Here is a 22109-nt window from a genome sequence, read left to right as displayed (position 1 = left end):
ACAAAAACAAAAGAAAAGAAAAAATCCCAAAGTGGTGATAAATGAAAAGAATGAAAAAAGCAAGTTCAAGAAAAAAAGCAAAGTGCTCAAAAAGTCAAATAGTTGATGTGATGCCTAGATGATAACCCTTGTTTCAAAAAAAATAACCGACAAGCATTCATTTGGGCCTTTAACCCTTTCTTTCGATACCTTCTAGCCCTAGCCACATTACAAGCCTAATAAAGTCCACACAGATTGAATAATGTTTGCTCAAATTTTAATAAAACTTAATTTTGCAATAAGACGAAATGACTTGCAATGTGTCCAAAAAAAAACAAAAAATTTGAAAATAAATGAAAAAAAAGAAAAAGTAATGTCTCAGGAAGAAGGGATCTCTTTTCCAACTAGGCAAAAGCATGCAAAAGAAAATCAGACCAATTGGGATCATCCTTTTAACCGATCCTTTTCATGCCCACTACTTCTTCCAAACATAACCCTGTGCCAAAAACTGGGGCAACTTTGTGAGTCTCATACGAGTTTTCCATCAACCCATACCACAATAAATAAAGAAAAAAGCTGGGGCAGCTCTGTGAGTCTCACAAGAGTTTTTCATCAATCCATAATCCAAAGATTGGGGCAACTTTGCATGTCTCACTTGATTTTTTTCACCCTAATTTTCATGGATCCATACCCCATGCCCATTTTCCATAACACCAAGCTGGGGCACCCTTTGGGTATCTCGTGTTCCACATTGACATTCACATACTACATCTCCGTCGAGGAGTGTATGGGGATTGATGTGCCCACCTGACTATCCCATCTTTTCCAAACCCTTACAAACATCTCCCATTTTCACTAGTCAGTAAATTCAAGCATGTGTGCACTGATGTCAGGAAAGAGAAAGTTGAAGATATAATCATATCAGTTAGATCTCGGATGTATGACATTCCTCACTTTCACAAAACATTGAACATAAAGATTGGTTTGATGATGTTTGCAAGTAAGATGAATGACTCAAGTAAAAAAAAAAACACAAAACAAAACAAATGTTTTTCATATGTGCATAAATCCATCAAAAGAAATTCTTTCAGATCGAAACCCTCTTCATTCATATGAATGGTTGTCGAATCCTTCTTCAAAAATACAAAAAAAAATAACATTATGGTTTTCTCTTTCAAGTCATACTATTTCTTATTGATCAAGTTTTTTTTCTCTCATTTTGAGGTTTTGACACTCACAACTTTACACATTGTTCATCGCTTTTAAGTTAGGTTTTAGCATTCTACCATGGTCTTTACACCTTGTTTCTCCTATCTTCATATCAGGACCCTCTCTTTGAGAATAGTCACTGATGTCTTTTAAAAAATCAAATTTCTGTCAAAAATTACAAGAAAAAAAAAACATTTCACAAAACTACAAGTTTCAAGAATTTTGAAGTTTATAAGCTCAGTTTCCACACTGGCCCCCAAAGCCCAATTTCCATACTGGCCCCCAAAGCCCAGTTTTGCCTAGCACCCTAAGCCTAGTTTTATCTAGCACCCTTAGTTTTCTTCTTCGATATTGGCCCTCTGCAAAGCAATGGTCAAATTCTAGTTTGTTGTTTTGCGATATCGACCCTCTACTATGAATGGTCGAATCCAGGTTTTCGTTTCGTGTTGTTGGCCCTCTGCTAGGCAATGGTCAATTCCAGTTTGTTGTTCGGCGATATCGACCCTCTGCTAGGCAATGGTCAAATCCAGCTTGTTGTTCTACGATATCGGCCATCTGCTAGGCAATGGTCAAATCCAGGTTGTTGTTCTGCGATATGGCCCTCTGCTTGGCAATGGTCGAATTTAAGTTTTCTTCTGCGATATTGGCCCTCTGCAAGGCAATGGTCAAATCCAGATTGTTGTTATGCTATATTGGCCCTCTGCAAGGCAATGGTCAAGTCCAGATTTTAGTTTTTCTAACGGCCCTCTGCTTGGCAATGGTCGAATCCAAGTTTTTGTTTGGTGAATCGCCTCTCTTTGGGCATTGGCCAAGCTTTTTGTTGCATCGTGACTCTCTTCATGAATTTGGTTATCATATGTACTTGAATCGATTGTTATTCTTCCCCTTTCTTTTTGAAACCAGACGAAATTAGTATTTCTATCTTTACTAATCTTTTACTATATAATATGAAAACATCACTTTGTCATATTATCTAGTAAAATCTAAGTAAAGAGGGACAATTGTCAATACCAAATTTCGTCCGGATTGGTTTTGGGTTTTATCGTATTCTATTGTCTTATGTTTTATTATTTACTCATTTTCATTTACATTGTTATTTTCATTTCTTCTCTTTTGTTTTATTCTTATTTTCTTTTTAGTATTCTATTTTTATTTTATTTTACTTTTCCTTTCATAATTTCCATTTTTAAACTTTGTTTTTACGTCTTATTTTTATTTTTAGTTTTGTTCTAATATAATTAATATGGTTAAATGCAATAGTTAAAAAAAAGGAAAAAAGGTTTGGAACGTTCCATTTTGTCTTTAGTGAAAAAAAAATGTTTTGTCGAGGGAAGGACAACGCGTGTGTTGAAGGGGAGGGAGCCGGCTTCTACAGATAAGGATTTGGAGATTTGGTCAGTGCATCAACACAAAAAGCAGAGAAGAAGGATTAGGAGAGGGGGAGATATTTTTTCGAGAGATCATCAAAAGGAAACAAAACTTTGCTTCATCAGAAGCTAGAGGCGAGCTATATGGGCATCCTCACTGCTGGCACCAACTTCACTCCTTGCAGCCGTCGCTGGAGACACAAAGCAATAACACAGGAGCTCCAAGAGGTAAGCAACTCCTTCACTAGTTCATACTATCATGTATAATGGAATAAGCATTGGAGATATATACTTGTTGTTGCATTTTTATGCTTAATAATACTGTGTACGAACCTTCACCATCGTCTCCTATAGTAACCTACATTCTTACCGAATGTCATCATCCTACATTCCCCCTGCTAAAGAAATTCCATCAAGTCATAAATTAATTTCTCATAATCCTCACCCACAATCACAACAAAAAAACAATAGAGCCAGTATCGTCATCTTCACAGAACCATTCCATTCACCCATTGGAACCTCCACCCCAACTCACGCATAACACCAACCTCGACCTACGTTGCACAAAGCCACCGAGATAAGCATCGATCACCAAGAACAATGACCAATTTCCAGCACCCAAACACAAGTTTGTACTTTACCTTCACTGAACCAAAGCGAGAATTCGCCACTGTGTCGTCCACCATCGCCTTCAACCATTCAACACCAATCTCCACTTTCATTCATTCTTGTCCAATCTAAGAAGAGGCACACACAGCCACCTTCAGGCTCACCATCATGTTGTAGAACACTAGATTAAGGTAGTAGTGCGAAGAGGGAGAAGATAAACAAAGAAGGAAAGAAAGGCTTGGAGCTGTGGCCGGCGACGATCTCGGCGGTGAGCAGTGTACTCGCGACGCTTTGGACCATGGCATACGGCGGCTGGCTAAGACCGCGGTGGCAACCCGCATTGCCGGCAGCACCTCAGGTAGAGCAAGAAGGTCGTTGTGGCAGCGAGGACCGAGCGGAGGGCCTCTTCGTGGTAGCCGATTTGGCGGAAGAGGCTGTACGCGCGCGAGGAGAAGAGGAAAGGGGAACCTAGCGTCGTGGCTGACGGTGGCTCCGGTGACGAATGGTGGTGAGCGGGAGTGCTTGCGACGTTTCAGCCATGACTCGCAGTGGGCGGTTTCGATGGAGGCGGCGGCCCGTGTGCGTAAGCTGGCGGAGGCGAACCCCTCCCTGGGTTACCGTTTTCGAAGGGAAACGAGAGAGAGAAGGCAGTGGCACCGCGGTCGGCAGTGGTTCCGGTGGCGCCTGAGGTCGTCGTCGACGCCGAGACCGGTAGAGGCCGCCCCCCCTTGCGGTGGCCGTTTAGGCGGAGGCTGGGACGTGGTCGTTGAACGGCAGAGGTGAGCGCCTCTGGGTTTTCTTGTTCAGAGAGAAAAAGACCTGGGTCTCAGTTGAATGAAATGGTGCAGTGTGAAGGATTGGAGAACCCCTAAGGGTTTCCTGAGCTGAGGGACGAAAAGGCCTGGGCCTGATCTAACTTTCACTTAAAAATATTCATATGTATATAATAAAAAAAACAAAACATTTCTCTCCTTCACGCACCCCCATTCCTTACCCGCGCACCCCTATATATTCCCTAGGCCTGGGCCCACACCCATCTCATTCCTAAAAAATAAAAACAAAGGAAACAAAATTTATTTTCTTGCCTGTACCCCTAGTCTCACTTCCTCACCCCCTTTCAGCTTGGGTTTAGTCCTTTATAAAAGGAAAAATGGTTTGGACATCCCATTTTCTCATTTAGGCACCCCCATTGTTTGTTTTATTTTTATTATTTATTTATTTATTCATTTTTTGTTATTTATTTCATTTATTTTATTTCCTATTTATCTTATTTCATTTATTTTTTATTTTTTATTATTTTAAATATCTACTTATTAAAAATATATATATATATATATATTTAATAATATATAAAAATAATATATATATATAAAATTACAAAAATTAATATCCTCAAGATTAAAAAAATAAATTAAATAATGGTATGAGTGCTCGTGTGACCGTCCGTGTCGGCCTAGTACTCATTACCTTCTTTTTCTCGAAAATATTAAAAAACATAAAATCTTCAAAAATTAAAAAACATGTGCATTTTCAAACAACAAACAATCTCTCGGCCAGAACTACGTGATCCTTGATTCTCCATCAAGAGTGGAGATACATTGGAGCAAGGCTAGTCCTTGTCAGGTTCAGTTCCCAAAAATCCAAAATCATTTCAAAACAAATTTTCAAACAATTTTCAAACAAATTTCTCAAATAGCTTCAAAGGTACTGCCTTAGGTACTGCCTTAGGGTAAGCGTTGTAGGGTGTTAATACCTTCCCTATGTGTAACCGACTCCCGAACCCAGAATCTGGTTTTCGCGGACCGTGTCTTATCATTTTATAGTTTTTCTGTAGTTTTCCAGAATAAACTATGGTGGCGACTCCAAATCTCTTTTTCTAAAACTCGTCTTTTTTTGGATCGTCGTCCCGTCGCGATTCCGGTTGCGACACATATTGTTTACTTTTCTTACTAAAGAAATGACACAAAGGAATTTGTTAACAATACGCTTTAAACATGCCTTCTGTTTTAAACTATACACATTAGTGGTATTGGTCTTGGTTTTTATCAACACAGTGTGATCATATATGGCATTAGGACAGAAAGGTTGTAATATGAACACAATAACTTAGTTATTATTTGTTTAGCACCTACTGTGTATGTATTGAAAATGAAAGCAAACATATAGGCATTCACTCATCTCATCACAAACATAAGAATTAAAAACTTAGTCAATGACAATAACTACAATAAAAAGGCAATTATTCACTCAATGCAGTAAAAAGGCAATCATTTAGTAAGATAACAGAAGTCATCATTCCATAAACATACGAAAGTGGTCAGATTGTTTACATAACCATTGCAATTGTTCAAATTTTAAACACAACCATTACAATTGTTGAAGCAAGTAATATGTTACAAAATTTTCACACAACCATTTGAAATTTTTCCCAGAAACCTCCCCTGCTAGGGTTGACCTTCAGATTCATTTGTTGATGGCATTACTGGTTGAGATGACATTACTAGTTCTTGGGTTGATTTACGACAACAAGTTCTGTTGTGACCCACTTTCCTACATAGCCCACATCTTTTAAGTAAGCCACCCTTACTCATTCTTGTTTGATCCTTTGTCAACTCCTATTGCTCCAACCTTCTTTTCTTCTTTGGTCTGCCTGACAATATTCTTTTGCTAGAGGCAAGACATCAGCATATGTGGTAATGTCCCACATGTTGTTACCATTGAAAAAGTAGATTATTGATGAGTATATTTTTTCATATGTTAACTTCCTAAAGGAACAAAATATGAAGTCATGTGCATCTATATTGAGAAATTTCATAGCAGTGACAAAATGATAACATAGAAGTGTTGGATACTCCATTTCCTACATATACACAAATATTGGTCTAATGACCACAAATATGTCCTCAGCGATATATGACGAACTTCAATAACATTTGTAATATTTATAAATAAAACAAAGAAATGATTAATAATATTTGTAAATTTCACCTAGATTATTTGTAAATATACTAGAAAAGAAATCTTTATTATTAAAGATAGATTCAAATTTTAAAATCAATTTTGAATGTCTGCTATATATATTTGATATTCGTATCATTACTATATTTATCTTAAAAAATTGAAATAAAATTAGTGTCATTACTTATATATTGAAAACAAAAATATACTAATTAAAATAAAAATAAATCTTTACTATTAAAGATAAATTCAAAATTTTAAAATCCAATTTTGAATATCTGATATATATATATATATATATATATATATATATATATTTGATATTGGTATCATTACTTAGATTTATCTTATAAAATTGAAATAAAATTAGTATCATTACTTATATATTGGAAACAAAAATCTATAAAATAACTAAAGTTATTTTCACGTAGATATAAGATAACTAAAAAAATCCTACAAAAATATAAATAAAATATGTAACTGATCTATATAAAATAAAGATAAAATATAAGTGCGTATCCATAAGATAATGACGAAGTTATCTTTTGATATTTATACTCGTTTATATCTTTAATTATTTTTCAACGCGGATTTATCAGCATTTGTTTATATTGAATTTGTTATATCTGTTTTAGTGTTTCGATATATTCAACGTTATTTTATTCACAGGAAAAAAAATGTTTACTTATATGTAGTAATAAGTAATATGCCAGTTTTTTTTAACAAGATTTTGTTAATATGATTTTACTTTTATATATAAATATGTATGTATGATCTTCTGATTTTATATATTTACAATATTTTAATTTTAAGATAATATTTTTGTTTACAGTTTAGTTCAGTCATGGATAAGATATATCTATAATAAATTTTCTTTTAGCACAAAAATATATGTTTTTCACTTTTTTATAATCTTGACTATCAATATATTTGTATCTTTTAATTTTTTTAAGATACAATATGCAAGTATAATATAATTTCGTTTTAATACTTACGGTTAATACCGAAAGAAAACAAATCTACAAAACAACTAAAGTTATTTCTACAAAGTTTTAAGATAACGGAATTCCACAAAAATATAAATAAAATATGTAATTCATTTATATAAAATAATGATTATATATATATATATATATATATATATATATATATATATATATATATATATATATAGATATTTGTTTGTGTGTGTCTTTTAATATACCAGTCATAAAATACTATAAGATAATAGTAAAAAGATAGAATATAAATATTATCTTATATATAATAATATCTTTTACCTAATATAAGAATACTGCATTCCTTCCTCTTTATCATTACTTAGTATAATTTATGTTTTAAAGTTGAAGAAATGAGAAGTGAATGGAAGTAGTAGAGAAGGAAGGTGTTGAATCAAATAAAAATATTATTTTATTTTATTCAATAAAATAAATACTACACTTATTCATCACTTCAAAAATAGAACAATAAAAAGAAATGCATAAGATATAAGAGTGTATCTATATAATAATGACGAGATAAGTTGAGCTATTACTCTAATTAATCATTACATTTCAATAAGTTCTAATAAATCATGAAAATATATATAACTAAAGATACAACATACATACGATAAATTCTATCCTCTTATACGCACTAATCATAGTAAATAAGTTAGATTTAATTTTTTAATTTATTAATAAAAAAGTTATAAGATAATAACTAACACTTAAAATAAAATAATTATATATAATAGATACTAGCATATATTGTGTAGAATAATATCTTTTAGATAATGTAAGAATATTTATGCTAATTGGTTGATCTATATATATCATTCAATAGCATAATAAATGAATCAAACCTCACAAAAACACATTCATAGTGATTGTTTATTGCAAGCCATGTCGATGCATTTTGTAGATTCTCTAGCAATGTTTGCACAAAGGGATGCAGAAGAAATGTTTAAACTAGGAAACATCAAAGGGGCCATCACTTGTGCCACCATGGCCAAAACACTAGATCCAAAAGTTGATGGCATTGATGAAACAATCTTAGCATACAAGATCCACCAGGCAGCAATGAAAAAAGATGACAACGGTGCAACAAATTGGTACAAAGTTCTTGGCATTAACAAGGGCTTTGAAGATGACATTGAGAGCATCAAGATGCAACACAACAAATTAGTAGTCATGCTCAATCCAACCAAGAAAGCTTCAGTCGCAACTTTGGGTGCTTTTAGACTCATTTACAATGCTTGGAGACACCTAACTGACTCAAATTATAAAAATGTGAATTTAAGAAGAAAGACGACTCCTCATCGCAACAAAGTTACCAAAAGTATATGTTTACGATGTAGAAAGTGGTGCAAATACGAAGTTCCTAAGATTTCAAGTGCACACAAACATGGAGACCGCACTAAAAGAGTTTTATTAATCGAGTGCTCGTGTTGTAAATGTAAATTTGATCCAATATCTAGACAGATTCCAAAGTCTAAGCTTCCCCACCTACAAAAACTTCCATAATAATGTTGTACTTGAATTCCATCATTTGATTGAATTTGTTCAGTTACACTTTTCTTAGTTTTTCATAAATATAATGTTCTATCTGTATACAAACGCATTGTTTACCAGGAAAAGATGTTAGTGCTGGTAATATATATGTAAAATTTTATACTAACAAATACAAATTTGTGTTAATAAAATTTTATTTTAATGCATATTTATTTTATTTCAATGTATATTTATAATATTTTAAAGTTAAAATAATATTTTATTTAAAGTTTAGTTATCAACATGTTGTTTTAAATTCAAAAAACATTCAAATTTAAAATACAGTTAAATTTAAAGAAATGATCACTTAAAGGAAAAATTTATAAAATAATCATTGTAATTTAAAAATAAAAGCTAATCTATTTATATATATAGATCAAGGTATGCAATTACGGAATAATTTTCATTCTAATACTTACTGTTTTATTTTAAGCTTTATATTTGGGGGCAAAGTTAGCTTTCTTTTAGGCTTGTATTTTGGTCGTTTCTTCAGTTTTGCTTATGAAATAATAGATTATTTCTCGTGATAATAGATTGTTTGAAAGAAAGTTTAGCCAAAGATGAAATTTTGACTAAAATAAATTTATTATTAGGAAAAATAATTAATTATTTAAGTCAATTTTTGACAAAAACTTGAGATTGAGCTTTTTGGCTTCCTTTTAAGTAAAGATCTGAATTAAAGGACTACATTGAAAAGAAATATTAGGACCATTTCGAAACAAAAATTGAAACTAACAATGGTATTAAGTCTTCTAGTTCTTTTTTCTGATAATGGTACATTAGATAATAATTATTAATGTTATTTCTATTTCTCCTTTCTGCGTTAGAATATATTGAAGTGAGATAGAGCATCTGTAATATGAATATGCCGTTGATTTGTATAATTGATACAGTTCAATTGGAATTTGGATTGATTTCATCAAGGGTTAAAAGTTACATATTCTATTGTCAAGTAGTAAAAAAGAAAAACACTTCCTGAAAGGCCGGAAATTCTTTTAGGTTAAAAACTTTTAATTTTTTTTTTAAATTACCGTTAAATTTTCGTTTAAATTTATATATTAAATTATTTAATCTAAATTCTAAATCTAAGGTTAGTTTAATGAAAAGAAGTTAATTAAATATTTTTAAAAGTTATATAATTAAATTAAACTAAATAAAAGTTAAGGGACTAATTGAATTTTTTTATATATAAAAATGGAAGGATTTTAACATTTTTCTTATTAAAATAAAAATTCCCTCTGAATACTCTTTTCCCACAAAAAGAAAATCAATTCCCAAAAGTTATCAGTCTAAAACCTTTCTCGTTCGCGTAACCCTTTCCCTTCACATAAACCTTCTACCTGAAATACATTTCGAAAACCTTTCTCCCTCGTTTCAAGAACCCTTCTCCGGTGTCATTTCGCGAACCTTCATTCCTTATCGCGAACTCGTCGAGCGTTCATTCTAGTGGAACCTTCAAGCATTTCACATTGGTCACGCGAACACCCCTTATGTAAAACCTCATAGGAAACCCAAATCTACCGTCACCAAAAACCCTGACCGGAAACCCAAACCCTCCGCCCTCACCGTTATCCTCGTCCTAAATCCTCGCTGCGGAACCCTCATCAGGTTCATCCCTTTACTCCTCTCTGTTTTTGCAGGTCTTTCATTCTCATTGGTAAATTAAAGGTTTTGGTAAATTAGAGATTTAGGCAGAGGCAATGTGATTTGGGTAGACATAGAGTTTTTTACTGTTATTCGTTTATTGGAGAATATTATGGTCCTCACACAAATCCAATCCACAGTAGAATTAACTTCGTAAGTAACAGTAGCGATTAGGATAGACATAGAGCTTTTTACTGTTACTGTTCTTCTCCCTTCCTTGTTATATCAGTTTTATTCTGTAAAATTGATTTTGCTTGTATGCATGTTTATGTTGTTCATCTTTTCTGGTTTTTGTGCTTATATTGAATCTGGAATAAGTTCCCAAAAGGACTTTGAAACAAACGGGAAAAGAAAACCATGGTATTGTTATGTCAGTAACTGTTTGACAAAATGCCTGAACCATATGTTTCCTTATCGTACCTTTTTCACTGGACGAATCAACAAATCGGTTCGTCATTGTTTTAGAATACCCATTCGATGCTTTAAAACATGATTATTTTTCCTTTTCTTTATTCAAGGTATATGCTGGATGATGACCCGTCCCAATCTACGTTTCTCTTTCTCACTGTTTTGCTTCAACCTATTTCATTCTTTTCTTGTTTTCACTGAGTTTCCTTTTTATTGTGTTTTTTTAACATTGAAATATTCACTGCGTAGGTGTAATCTTCTGAATTGGTCGATACTTTAGATTAGGAAGGAGAAAGGGGATAAGAAGCTTAACCTTGAATTGCAATGTTACTAAATATTTGTTTTGTTCTATTATTTTCTATCATTGTGTTGTTGATTTTTTTACTCTTCCTATGTTCTCCCGTATTCTCTGCAACTACTTAAAATATGGTAGAGATCCAAGCATTTTCGTTCAAAAGGATTGATATTGGAGTTGAATGCCTTCTACTAATTTCCAACTTAATTTGAATTTCATTGGGGATTTTAGGCACCAAATTCGGCTGTGGGTGATATTGGTAGTGGTATGAATTTTAGTTAGCATCCTTTTTGGAAACCTATTCAGTTCACAATATGTGTGTAAATTTTCCATATAGACAACACTGTGTAAGATTTAAATAACTGGTTTCCCATAGAATCTCACTTTTAAAATAGAGATTCATTTTTGGTGGTTCTGTGAGTTGTATAGTGGTAGGAGAAGATAAAGGAATGGTCTGCTTTTGGGGATGTTTTATATATAAATTATGGACTGGTCATTGTATTAATGTTAACAAGAAAGATTAATTTCATATGCAAAATGGGAAATTTTGGGACATCATAAGTGGAATCTTGCAATTAAGGGACTAAAATGTGAGATACATTGAAATTTTATTAGGTGAAATGGTGTACCACTGAAGCAAAATATTTCTGTTATGAATTGTTTACTTCTTTGTCATTTTGTTCCAATGTGGAGGTCATTAAGAAGGAATTCTACTTGTTCAATAATTAAGCATATTTTTATTTGGTTTTTTTACGTACTTATACTAAACTGTAAAATTAAGCTTCGGTCAACCTTGGGGTTCAACTTTGTACAGATATATTAATTTATTATTATTGCATGATTTCTTATCTACAGTAAACTTTCGCCTACAAGTAATAATACCACTTGAGCTCATTTTGTAGCAAGATGGCAGATTGGGTAGCATTTATTTGGTGAAATTTTTCATTTCCTTTTGATTTTCATCTTAAAATTTAAATGTTGAAATGGATTAATGCACATCATAATTGGTTTGTAATAAGATGTCTATTTCGCCTCATAGTGTACTGATTAAGTATAGAATTGAGATGGTAGTTCGTTTTTTCTAAGCCGAGACTGGGACCATTTCTATTTTATGAGAATTTGATTTGTTAATTTTCAGCACATATAATTGATATGGTAAGAAAATATTTAAGGTTGGATCCTCTCTTACCCTGTCCCCCCAACCCCCCCTCCCCCCCTCTAAATTTGACATTATATTTTTCTATTGGGTTATAACTGTCTTTTAATTTTGTTTTTACTAAATCCAAAGTAAATTAATATAGTTTAAGCACTGTAATTCTTGTTTGGACTTTGAGTCATGTAATTTACTTAATGGTTGTGTTAGTAAGAGTACAAATTTGCTCGTTTATAAATTTTGAGTTGTCCAAGCAAATGGAGTTGACTAGTAAAGCTTTTCTTAACATTCTTGCTATTTTTGGGGGGGAACTTGAATATTTTTCCACTGTTTCATATCCTATCATCTGCCATTACCTTTATTTTAGTAAAGTTTGTTAAAGCAGCACTAACCTGGATTTGACACATTTGTTTACTCATTTTGTAAGTTCAAATGGCACCAAGATGGAAAGGAAAAGATGCAAAAGCTAAAAAGGATGCAGAAGCCGGGGCGCTCAAGGAACCCATGTCAAAGATTGTATTTGAACTCAAGTCTTCTCTAGTTCAATCAGATACTTGTGGATTTCTCTCTGATAACAATGTACAGTTAGCAGTGGGAGCAGAGCAACTTGATCTGCTTGATAAAGCATGCTTTGGTCGACCTGTGAGAACAATTGAAAAGGACAAACACTGGTTTCAATTAAGTTTTGAGGAGGCATTCTACTTATGTTATTCCTTGAAATGCCTTAAGATTAACGGCAGTGGTACTGGTCCCCAAAATGATGAAGAGTTGTGGCATTATATGAAGTCGAAGAAAGAAACATTCCCTTGTTTCTACAAGGCTTATTCCCACCTTCGAATGAAAAATTGGGTAGTACGGTCAGGATCTCAATATGGTGTAGACTTTGTTATCTATCGCCACCATCCATCTCGGGTCCATTCTGAGTATGGTGTGCTTGTTTTATCAGAGGGGGTACATAAAGATCTGAATGGAAGACTCAGAGTATGGTCTGATGTTCATTGCACAACTCGACTTGTTGGAAGTGTTGCAAAAACCTTATTGGTTCTACAGATCAATAAAATTAGTAACAACGAGTCTCCATTATGTCTTGCAAACTATACTGTTGAAGAGTGCACAATCACCAGATGGAGTCCAGAACAGAACCGTGAAAATATGTAGATCATGCTAGCACTGATAACAAAGAGTAATTATAGATACATATTTTCAATGCAAGTCTTGCTAATTTTTCACGTCATATTTAGAGCTAAACACAAAAGCTACTCTTAGTAGCTTACACTGAAGTGGATTTTAGAATGTTGACAATTGTTTTTCTCAGCATTCAAAATATTGTCAAATATGATAGTATAAGAATATTTTTTATTGTCTTTGTTCAAAGGTAATATTGTTATTCAAGGACAACAATAGTCAAATGTTCCTTTTTTTATTGACATTGCTATCTCTTTTTTGAAGGTCCTCCAGATGCATGTCTCCAGAACCTGATCCTTGTCTGGCTTGAATCTAATGTTGAGGCATACTCTGTTGAAACCACTTCATTTTATACTTTGATTTAATTTTAATTTTGGTGTTTTTGTCTTGTGTGATTGTTACTTTTAATTTTAATTGTGTTAGAATTATTGGTTTATGGGTGAGTGTGTATGAGCTGTGTGTGAGTGTGTATGAGTGGTGTGTGAGTTGTGTTAAGTGTGTTACAACTAGAGAGCACTCTCTCTAGTTCTATAAATGTAAGATTAAGAGTGGAAATGAAATAAGTCCTTGGAGAAATATTTTCTCCTCTTTTAGATCTCAAGTTGGTATCAGAGCGGGTTCATCCTGCTCTGGTTTCCGTGTGTTGTCCACCAGCACTGTCACTGCTGGTCGCACCTATCCAGTGCCGTTTGTAGTTGTCTGCGACTGTCTCGCCACTATCTGCAGCTGTCAACTACAGTTTCAAGTTCTTCAACTTGGTTGTCAGCCATCCTGGTATTTGTCAACTACCGTCTGCCGCCGTCCACCGCTGTCTGCCGCCGTCCGCCGCCGTCCGCCGCCGGCCACCGTCACCGCTCCGTCCGACGACCACTGGATCTGGTTCGCCTCTTCACGCGACAGCCAACCCCACCGGTGGGTTCGCCTGATTCTCCTCCACGCTCCGTCACGCGCCGCCTCTTTGCGCGCTGCGAACAGGCGCGTGCTGCCCACGCGCCGCCTTCTGCTCACCGGAAAGTCTCCGCGCCACCTCCATAGCTGTCGCCCTCATCTCCTCTGTCCTTTCTGACCCTCAAAATCTTACTTTGGTGGGTCCAGAAGCTTCCCTTTAAGAAAACCTTAAGAAACCCTATAGGGTTTTCTGGTCCTTCACGGTTTTTCTGATTCCCTCTCCTGTTTAAATCGAAGAATGGCAACTGGAAGTGTTCTTTCTTTCTCTTGAAGTCCCTCAATCACTTCCGAAAAGCTAAATGGAAAGAATTATATGTCTTGGTCTGCTGCTGTAGAAATGTGGTTCCTTGGTCAAGGACGTTATGACCACCTTGAGCAGGATGGGAGTCAAGTACCATCTGACATGGCTGAACAATGGAAACAAGCTGATTTTCAATTATGTGCCCTATTGTGGCAATCTGTGGAACCCCGACTTTTGATATCTCTTAGAGCCTTCAAGACATGTCACACCTTTTGGAAGAAAGCTCAAAGCATTTATGCTAATGATATTCAACGTCTCTATGATACCGCAAACAAGCTCGCCTGTCTCAAAATGACAGACCATGATATGGTCTCCTTCATGACTGAAGCCCAAGCAGCTGTGGAAGAATTGAGAATGTTCTTGGAATCTTCAGAAGATATCAAAAAGAAACTTGACCAGTATTATATGGTGATGATCCTCCGTACTTTGCATCCAGATTTGAATCACATCAGAGATCAACTTCTGACAAGTCATGAAGTCCCTTCCTTGGAAGCCTTGACCACACGTCTTCTTCGTGTTCCTGTGTCTCAGTCTCAGGAAGCTCATGAAACAATAGAACCATCTGTCATGGTTGCCACGCGAGGAAGAGGAGGGCGTGGAACTAGAGGAGGAGGACGTGGAGGTCGAGGACGTCAATGCTCTTACTGTAACAGGATGGGTCACACTCGAGAAAACTGCTACTCCTTGCATGGCTTTCCTTCAAAAAGCGCTAATATCTCTCAGGCTGAAACTTCCACTTCCAACTCCAAGTTTACCGAGGAAGAGTATCAAGAGTATCTACGCTTAAAGTCTAACAGCTTGGCACAATCATCTCAGTCCTCAAGTACGTCCACAACTTGCATTTCTCAATCCATGGCAGGTCTAAATTCATGGGTAATTGATTCGGGTGCTTCTGATCACATTTCTGGTAATACCTCATTGTTCTCAAATCTTTCCCTCCAAGAAAAACCCCATTTCATTACCCTTGCAAATGGCTCTAAAATTTGTTCAAAGGGAGTCGGTCAAGTTTCCCTGTCTCCCTCTCTAACTCTGAAATCCGTTCTTTTTGTTCCTAGCTGTCCATTCAATTTAATTTCCCTAAGTCAGTTAACCAAAATATTAAATTGTTCAATAACGTTTGATTCAAAATCTTTTGTTATACAGGAGCGTGGCTCGGGGAGACAAATTGGAGAAGGATATGAAGCTGGAGGTTTATACCATTTTGGATTTCGTCCACAGGTATCTTGTGTTGCCGCTCTTCCTCCTAAAGTGTTACATGATCGGTTTGGCCATCCTAACTTGTCAAAATTAAAAAAGATGTGTCTTGAACTTAGTGGTCTTCAGACTTTAGAATGTGAGTCCTGTCAACTAGGAAAACATGTTAGATCTGTCTTCCCTAAAAGATCTCAATCAATGTGTACTTCTAGTTTTTCTATTATTCATTCTGATGTTTAGGGACCTAGTCGCGTCTCTTCTTTTGGTTTTCGGTATTTTGTTACCTTTATTGATGAGTATTCTAGATGTACTTGGGTTTATCTGATGAAAGATCGCTCTGAATTGTTACCCATTTTCACATCCTTTTTGAATGAAATCAAAAATCAATTTGGCCAAGTAATTAAAGTCTTAAGAAGTGATAATGCTAAAGAGTATTTCTCATCAACTTTTTCTTCACTTCTTAGCTCCCATGGTATTTTGCATCAGTCCACTTGTCCTCATACACCCCAGCAAAATGGTATAGCAGAAAGAAAACATAGACACTTGGTTGAAACGGCTCGTACCCTTTTGCTTGGTGCTCATATTCCTGTTCATCACTGGGGGGATGTCATCTTAACTGCATGTTTTCTTATTAATAGAATGCCCTCCTCCTCTCTCAATAATAAAGTTCCTTTCTCCATTCTCTTTCCCAATAACCCTCTCTTTCACACCTCTCCTCGAGTCTTTGGTTGTGTTTGTTTTGTTCATGACATATCTCCGGGGCTCGACAAGCTCTCTGCTCGTGCAATCAAATGTGTATTTTTGGGCTACTCTCACCTTCAAAAAGGGTATCGATGTTACTCTCCTGAAACCAAAAAATACTACATGTCTGCTAATGTTACCTTCTTTGAACAGACACCTTTCTTCTCTCCATCTGTTCAAGATGTTCATATCCTCCAACAGGTACTTCCTCTTCCAATGGTTGAGTCTAATATCTCAAATACCTCAGTCAATCCAAGTCATACCCAAGGTCCTCCCGAACCTTCCTCTCCACATACTGATATCCTTCGACACAGTACCCCGATGGATACTCCTCTTCCAGAAAATGGTGGATCTCCTTCTTCAGATTCTTCTCCGTCACCATCTCCTGTCACGCCTCCTGATGAAGATGATTCTGGTTGGCCCATTGCTCTCAGAAAAGGTAATCGTTCCACTCGAAACCCTCATCCCATTTATAATTTTCTTAGTTATCACAGAGTATCTCCCTCCTTTTATTCACTTTTATCCTCAGTATCTGCTGTGGTTATTCCTAAAACTGTGAAAGAAGCACTTGATCATCCTGGATGGCGACAAGCCATGATTGAAGAAATGCAGGCTCTTGACCACAGTCATACTTGGGAGCTTGTGCCACTTCCCTCAGGCAAAAAGACTGTTGGTTGTCGATGGGTATATGCAATTAAAGTCGGTCCTAATGGTGACATTGATAGACTCAAAGCTCGACTGGTTGCAAAAGGGTACACTCAGGTTTATGGTCTTGATTATTGTGATACCTTCTCTCCCGTGGCAAAAATGACTACCATTTGATTGTTCTTTGCAATGGCAGCCATTCGTCATTGGCCACTTCATCAATTGGATATCAAAAATGCCTTTCTCCATGGTGATCTTGAGGAAGAAGTTTATATGGAGCAACCTCCTGGGTTTGTTGCTCAGGGGGAGTCTGGTATGGTTTGTAAATTGAACTGATCTCTATATGGGCTCAAGCAATCACCACGTGCTTGGTTTGGAAAGTTTAGCTCCATTGTTCAAAAATTTGGGCTAAAACGCAGTGAAGCAGATCATTCAGTCTTTTATTATCATTCGTCTCCAGGAAAATGTGTTTACTTGATAGTATATGTTGATGATATAGTTATTATAGGAAATGATACTACTGGAATATCTCAATTGAATGAGTATTTGTGTAGACATTTCCAAACCAAGGATCTTGGGAGCCTCAAATACTTCCTAGGCATTGAAGTAGCTCAGTCAAAAGATGGAGTTGTAATCTCCCAAAGGAAGTATGCTCTGGATATTTTGCAAGAAACAGGCATGATTGATTGTAGACCGGTTGATAGCCCTATGGATCCAAATCAAAAATTAACAATAGAAGAAGGTGAGTTATTCTCCGACCCAGAGAGATATAGGAGGCTAGTTGGAAAACTAATCTATCTTACTATTACAAGGCCAGATCTATCTTTTGCAGTTGGAGTGGTTAGTCAGTTCATGCAAGCTCCATGTGTTGACCATTGGAATGCTATCATTCGCATTCTAAGGTATGTAAAAAAGGCTCCTGGGCAAGGGCTGTTATATGAAGAAAAAGGAAGCCTTCAAGTATCAGGATATTGTGATGTTGATTGGGCAGGTTCTCCTATTGATAGACGATCTACTACGGGATATTGTGTTTTCCTTGGAGGAAACATTATCTCATGGAAAAGTAAGAAACAAAATGTAGTGGCTCGATCAACAGCTGAAGCTGAATATAGGGCAATGGCTTCATTAACATGTGAACTTATATGGGTGAAGCAGTTCCTTCAAGAACTTAACTTCTGTGACATCCAGGGTATGAAGATGTATTGTGATAACCAAGCTGCTCTTCACATTGCATCAAATCCAGTGTTTCACGAGAGAACCAAACATATAGAAATTGATTGTCATTTTGTTCGGGAAAAGTTATTGTCAAAAGAAATATGTACTGAGTTTGTTGGATCAAATGACCAACTTGCAGATATGTTGACTAAGTCATTAAGGGGACCTCGGATTGAGTTTATTTGTTCCAAGCTTGGCACATACAATTTGTATGCTTCAGCTTGAGGGGGAGTGTTAGAATTATTGGTTTATGGGTGAGTGTGTATGAGCTGTGTGTGAGTGTGTATGAGTGGTGTGTGAGTTGTGTTAAGTGTGTTACAACTAGAGAGCACTCTCTCTAGTTCTATAAATGTAAGATTAAGAGTGGAAATGAAATAAGTCCTTGGAGAAATATTTTCTCCTCTTTTAGATCTCAAGTAATTGGTCAATTAGTCATATTTAGTATTTATAGTTTTTGATTGTTGGAATTAAGTTTCTTTAAATTTCATTTAATAATTAATAAAATTATAATGGAAGTATAATACATTACGATATGTATAGTTTAGAAGAAAATCCATAAAGTATTAAAATAATAATGAAACCGATATTTTATTATTTTTATTTAGACATTATTTATGTTTTCAAATGCATTTTTAAATTGTACTATTACATGGAATTTTAGAGGAAAGATGGAAAATTATAAGAATTCTGTTTAGATAACTATAAATAAAGAATCAAAATTAAACACTGATATAAAGTGTTCTTAAGCCTGTGATAATTTTGTAGACATATATAGCATCTATGTGCGTATTTGATTTGATGTTTGGAATTTCAAAGTTTCTTTTTTGATATTTGCAGTCTCATGTTTACATTTAAACAAGTAAATATTGAAATTGTTTAAAAATAATTTAAGTTGACATGTAATTATGAATTTACGTTGAATTACAAATCAAATATGTACTATAACTTTCATCCATACATTTACACGATGAAATTTAGTAAAAGTTAATGTAAGATCTGAAAAATACTTAAGAATTGGAGTAGATAATATTAATGAAGTTTTGATTACTTTTTTTTATTAAAAGCTTGAGTTATAATTAGAAAACCAATTAAACAAGTTTTATTTTATAAAATTTGCCATTTCTTTAAATATATTCCTCTTCTATTCTCTCTAAAATTTTGACCAATTTATTCTTCATTTTGAAGATATGAGTGAACCGTAGGAGTTACGGTGTAGAGAGCAATAATCTCACCTAATCAAAGTCTAAATCAAACTAAGTTCATTTTTTTCCTTTCTTTTCAGTCACTCAATGGGTGGAAAAACTTGCCTCCATGTGACTCTTGTTCTCGGGGTTCAAAAGGAAACTGTGTAACAGTGAATAATAGGTTGTGTACAAATAATTGTCCATATTCTACGAAGTTTTTTATTCTTATTCTTAAGAGTGAAAATCATTTTTCTTAAAATTTACCTTTTTAACATTTTTATTTTTGGTTTCTACTTTAATTAAATTCTCAAATAATATTAATATCAAACATGTGATTCTTAGAAGATTGACGTTCAATGGAAGATTCAACGGTTTAAACTTCTTTCATTTCTAAATTAGAAATTTGATTTTTAAAATGACTTCTTCCTCTAAGGCTTTTTCATATTTAAGCTGCAGTTCTTTAAAATCTTGTTTAATTTTTCGTGAACAACATCTAATTTTTCAGATTCATCAAGTAATTATAAGAAAAGTTTTTTGTAAATCAAGTAAATCATTATTATTACTGGAAATACTTACTTGACTCCTAATGTCATCATTGTTTAGCATTAAACATAATTTTGCTTCCTCATGAGAGTCACTTGAGCTAGATGAGTTGCTTGATGAAGATCTTGAATGACAAAATGTCAACTTAACATGATTTGTGCCTTCATTATGAGTGACTCTTCAAATTTTTCACGTTTCCTTAGCACTTTCACAAACATAAATTCTAGAAGACTCGTAGAGATAAAGTATAAGAAATGATATTTCTAGCCTTAACATCTTACTAAATCCTTCTATTTTCTTCCATAATCCATTGTGAAAATGACCTTGGTTCCTGCACATTATTTATAGTAATAGTAGGCAAATATGGTCCATTCAAAATAGTATCCCAAACACCTCTATCAATAAATTCCATAAAGATTTGCATCCTAACTTTCCAGAATAGATAACTTTCACCATTAAAAAGAGGAGGTTTGTTAATAGACGCACCCTTTGCAAAGGTTTGAAATTATCCAATCATTCTTGAAAAATTTGAATAACTATTAAAGCAAGTTCTGATATCAATTGTAGAAAAAGCACAACAGAATTGTTAAAGAGTAGACAACAACCAATAGGGGGTGAATTGGTTTTCCTTTAGAAATCATTTCTTTTTAACAAATTTTCACTTTTTTAAAATTTCTTTAACAAGTTAGAAAAATAACTATGAATCATAGCAAGTAAATAAAAAAAAAGTAAGGAAAATAAGCTTGCACAAGTTACTTTTATACTAGTTCAGATCAAAAGATTTTACATCTAATCATTAATCACTTTAAAAAAGGATTAACTTATCAACTAAAATAAGCAAACAATTTACAACAATGAAGTAGAGTATAATTTTAGAATACACCTCCTTTGACAAACAAGAGATGATCAACACTTCCTTTTGACCCACGAAAGGATGATTAAGAATGACTTTCCTTAGTAGATATGTTTCACCATTTAGACCCACTAAGATAAGTACTTCCTTCTTCAAGCACCAAGTTCACAAGCTCCCTTTTCATAAACACTGAGAGTTTCTCTACCACACCACTCTTAAACCTCTGGGTGAAAAGTTATTCTCAGAACTTTTCTGAAAATTTGAAATTAATTGTGATAATCGATTATCATTATGATAGTCTATTATCTCAAGGATTTTTAAGAAGATCCCAGAAAATGTAAAATTGAGACTTGTAAAATTTGAAAATAAATCCTATCATATTTTACCAAGAACTGATGGTATTTTCTTTCAAAATTTTGGTGCCATGTACTGACTTTGATGAATGAATTGACTAGCTCAATACAAAAATAATTAATTTTAGAAAGGGTTTTTTTCCGACAGTTTTGGAAACCCTGAATATGTTCCGGCGGTTTATGCTTAAAACCGCAAGTAAGTTTTTTTTTTGTTTTTAAAAAACATTTCTGGTGATTACTAACAAAAACCGTCCCTAAAATATATTTTTATTTTAGAATAATTTTTCGGCGGTCCTTAGTATTAGAAAAGTTTTTCCCACACCTTCATTTCTAATTCCCTAAGCCCTAATTCCCTTCCTCCTAAGCACTTTGATTTCCTCCGCTGCCTTCATCACAATCTTTCCCGTTGCGTGTTCGTGTTCGTCTCCTTCAGGTTCGTGATTTCTATGTTTATGCTCTTTTATTTTTGCAATTCATATTATATCAAAAGCAATTTCTCAAAGATATTAGTTCATGTGCAGCGTCAACTCACCATCTCGTGTGAGGAACAACCGATTCACACGAGTTTCTTACATTTCGTAGTTCCTTTCACTTTCGCCAACCAAGACTCATTTTCGTAACCACATCACGAGTTTCCGACTTGTGATCTCAAGTTTTTTTTAAATAAATTTCTAAAATATTTTGTATATTGAGATTTATAACTTGATTTGAATTTCAAATTCTCTATTTAGCATGTTTGTATCAAATAAGTTATCTGCCACTTGTGATGAGTAGTTCTTAACTGGTTGTTTTAC

At 34.4% G+C, this 22109-nt stretch overlaps 2 protein-coding genes across 3 annotated transcripts; both read left to right on the top strand.

Annotated features, from left to right (window-relative positions):
• Positions 1-9933: 9933 nt before the first annotated feature.
• On the top strand, positions 9934-16175 carry LOC108339643 (tRNA-splicing endonuclease subunit Sen2-1). 2 transcript variants are annotated; one of them, XM_017576819.2, is made up of 3 exons: positions 9934-10261; positions 12581-13336; positions 13603-16175. In XM_017576819.2, exon 2 carries the CDS (start codon positions 12586-12588, stop codon positions 13309-13311), a length of 726 nt encoding a protein of 241 aa, XP_017432308.1. In that variant the 5' UTR covers positions 9934-10261; positions 12581-12585; the 3' UTR covers positions 13312-13336; positions 13603-16175. The 2 variants fall into 2 exon arrangements, with proteins under 2 accessions (XP_017432308.1, XP_017432306.1); XM_017576817.2 differs by lacking the exon at positions 13603-16175 and having other exon boundaries at positions 9935-10261; positions 12581-13387.
• Positions 13903-16175, top strand: LOC128196505 (uncharacterized). The gene is made up of 2 exons (XM_052877634.1): positions 13903-15494; positions 15731-16175. The coding sequence occupies exons 1-2, from the start codon at positions 14600-14602 to the stop codon at positions 15766-15768; spliced, it is 933 nt and encodes a 310-aa protein (XP_052733594.1). The 5' UTR covers positions 13903-14599; the 3' UTR covers positions 15769-16175.
• Positions 16176-22109: the final 5934 nt, after the last annotated feature.

This window comes from Vigna angularis, chromosome 5, assembly GCF_016808095.1.
Source record: "Vigna angularis cultivar LongXiaoDou No.4 chromosome 5, ASM1680809v1, whole genome shotgun sequence".
Lineage (NCBI taxonomy): Eukaryota > Viridiplantae > Streptophyta > Magnoliopsida > Fabales > Fabaceae > Vigna > Vigna angularis.
Note: the sequence above shows the minus strand (reverse complement) of the source record. Positions and strands in the feature narration are given on the sequence as shown.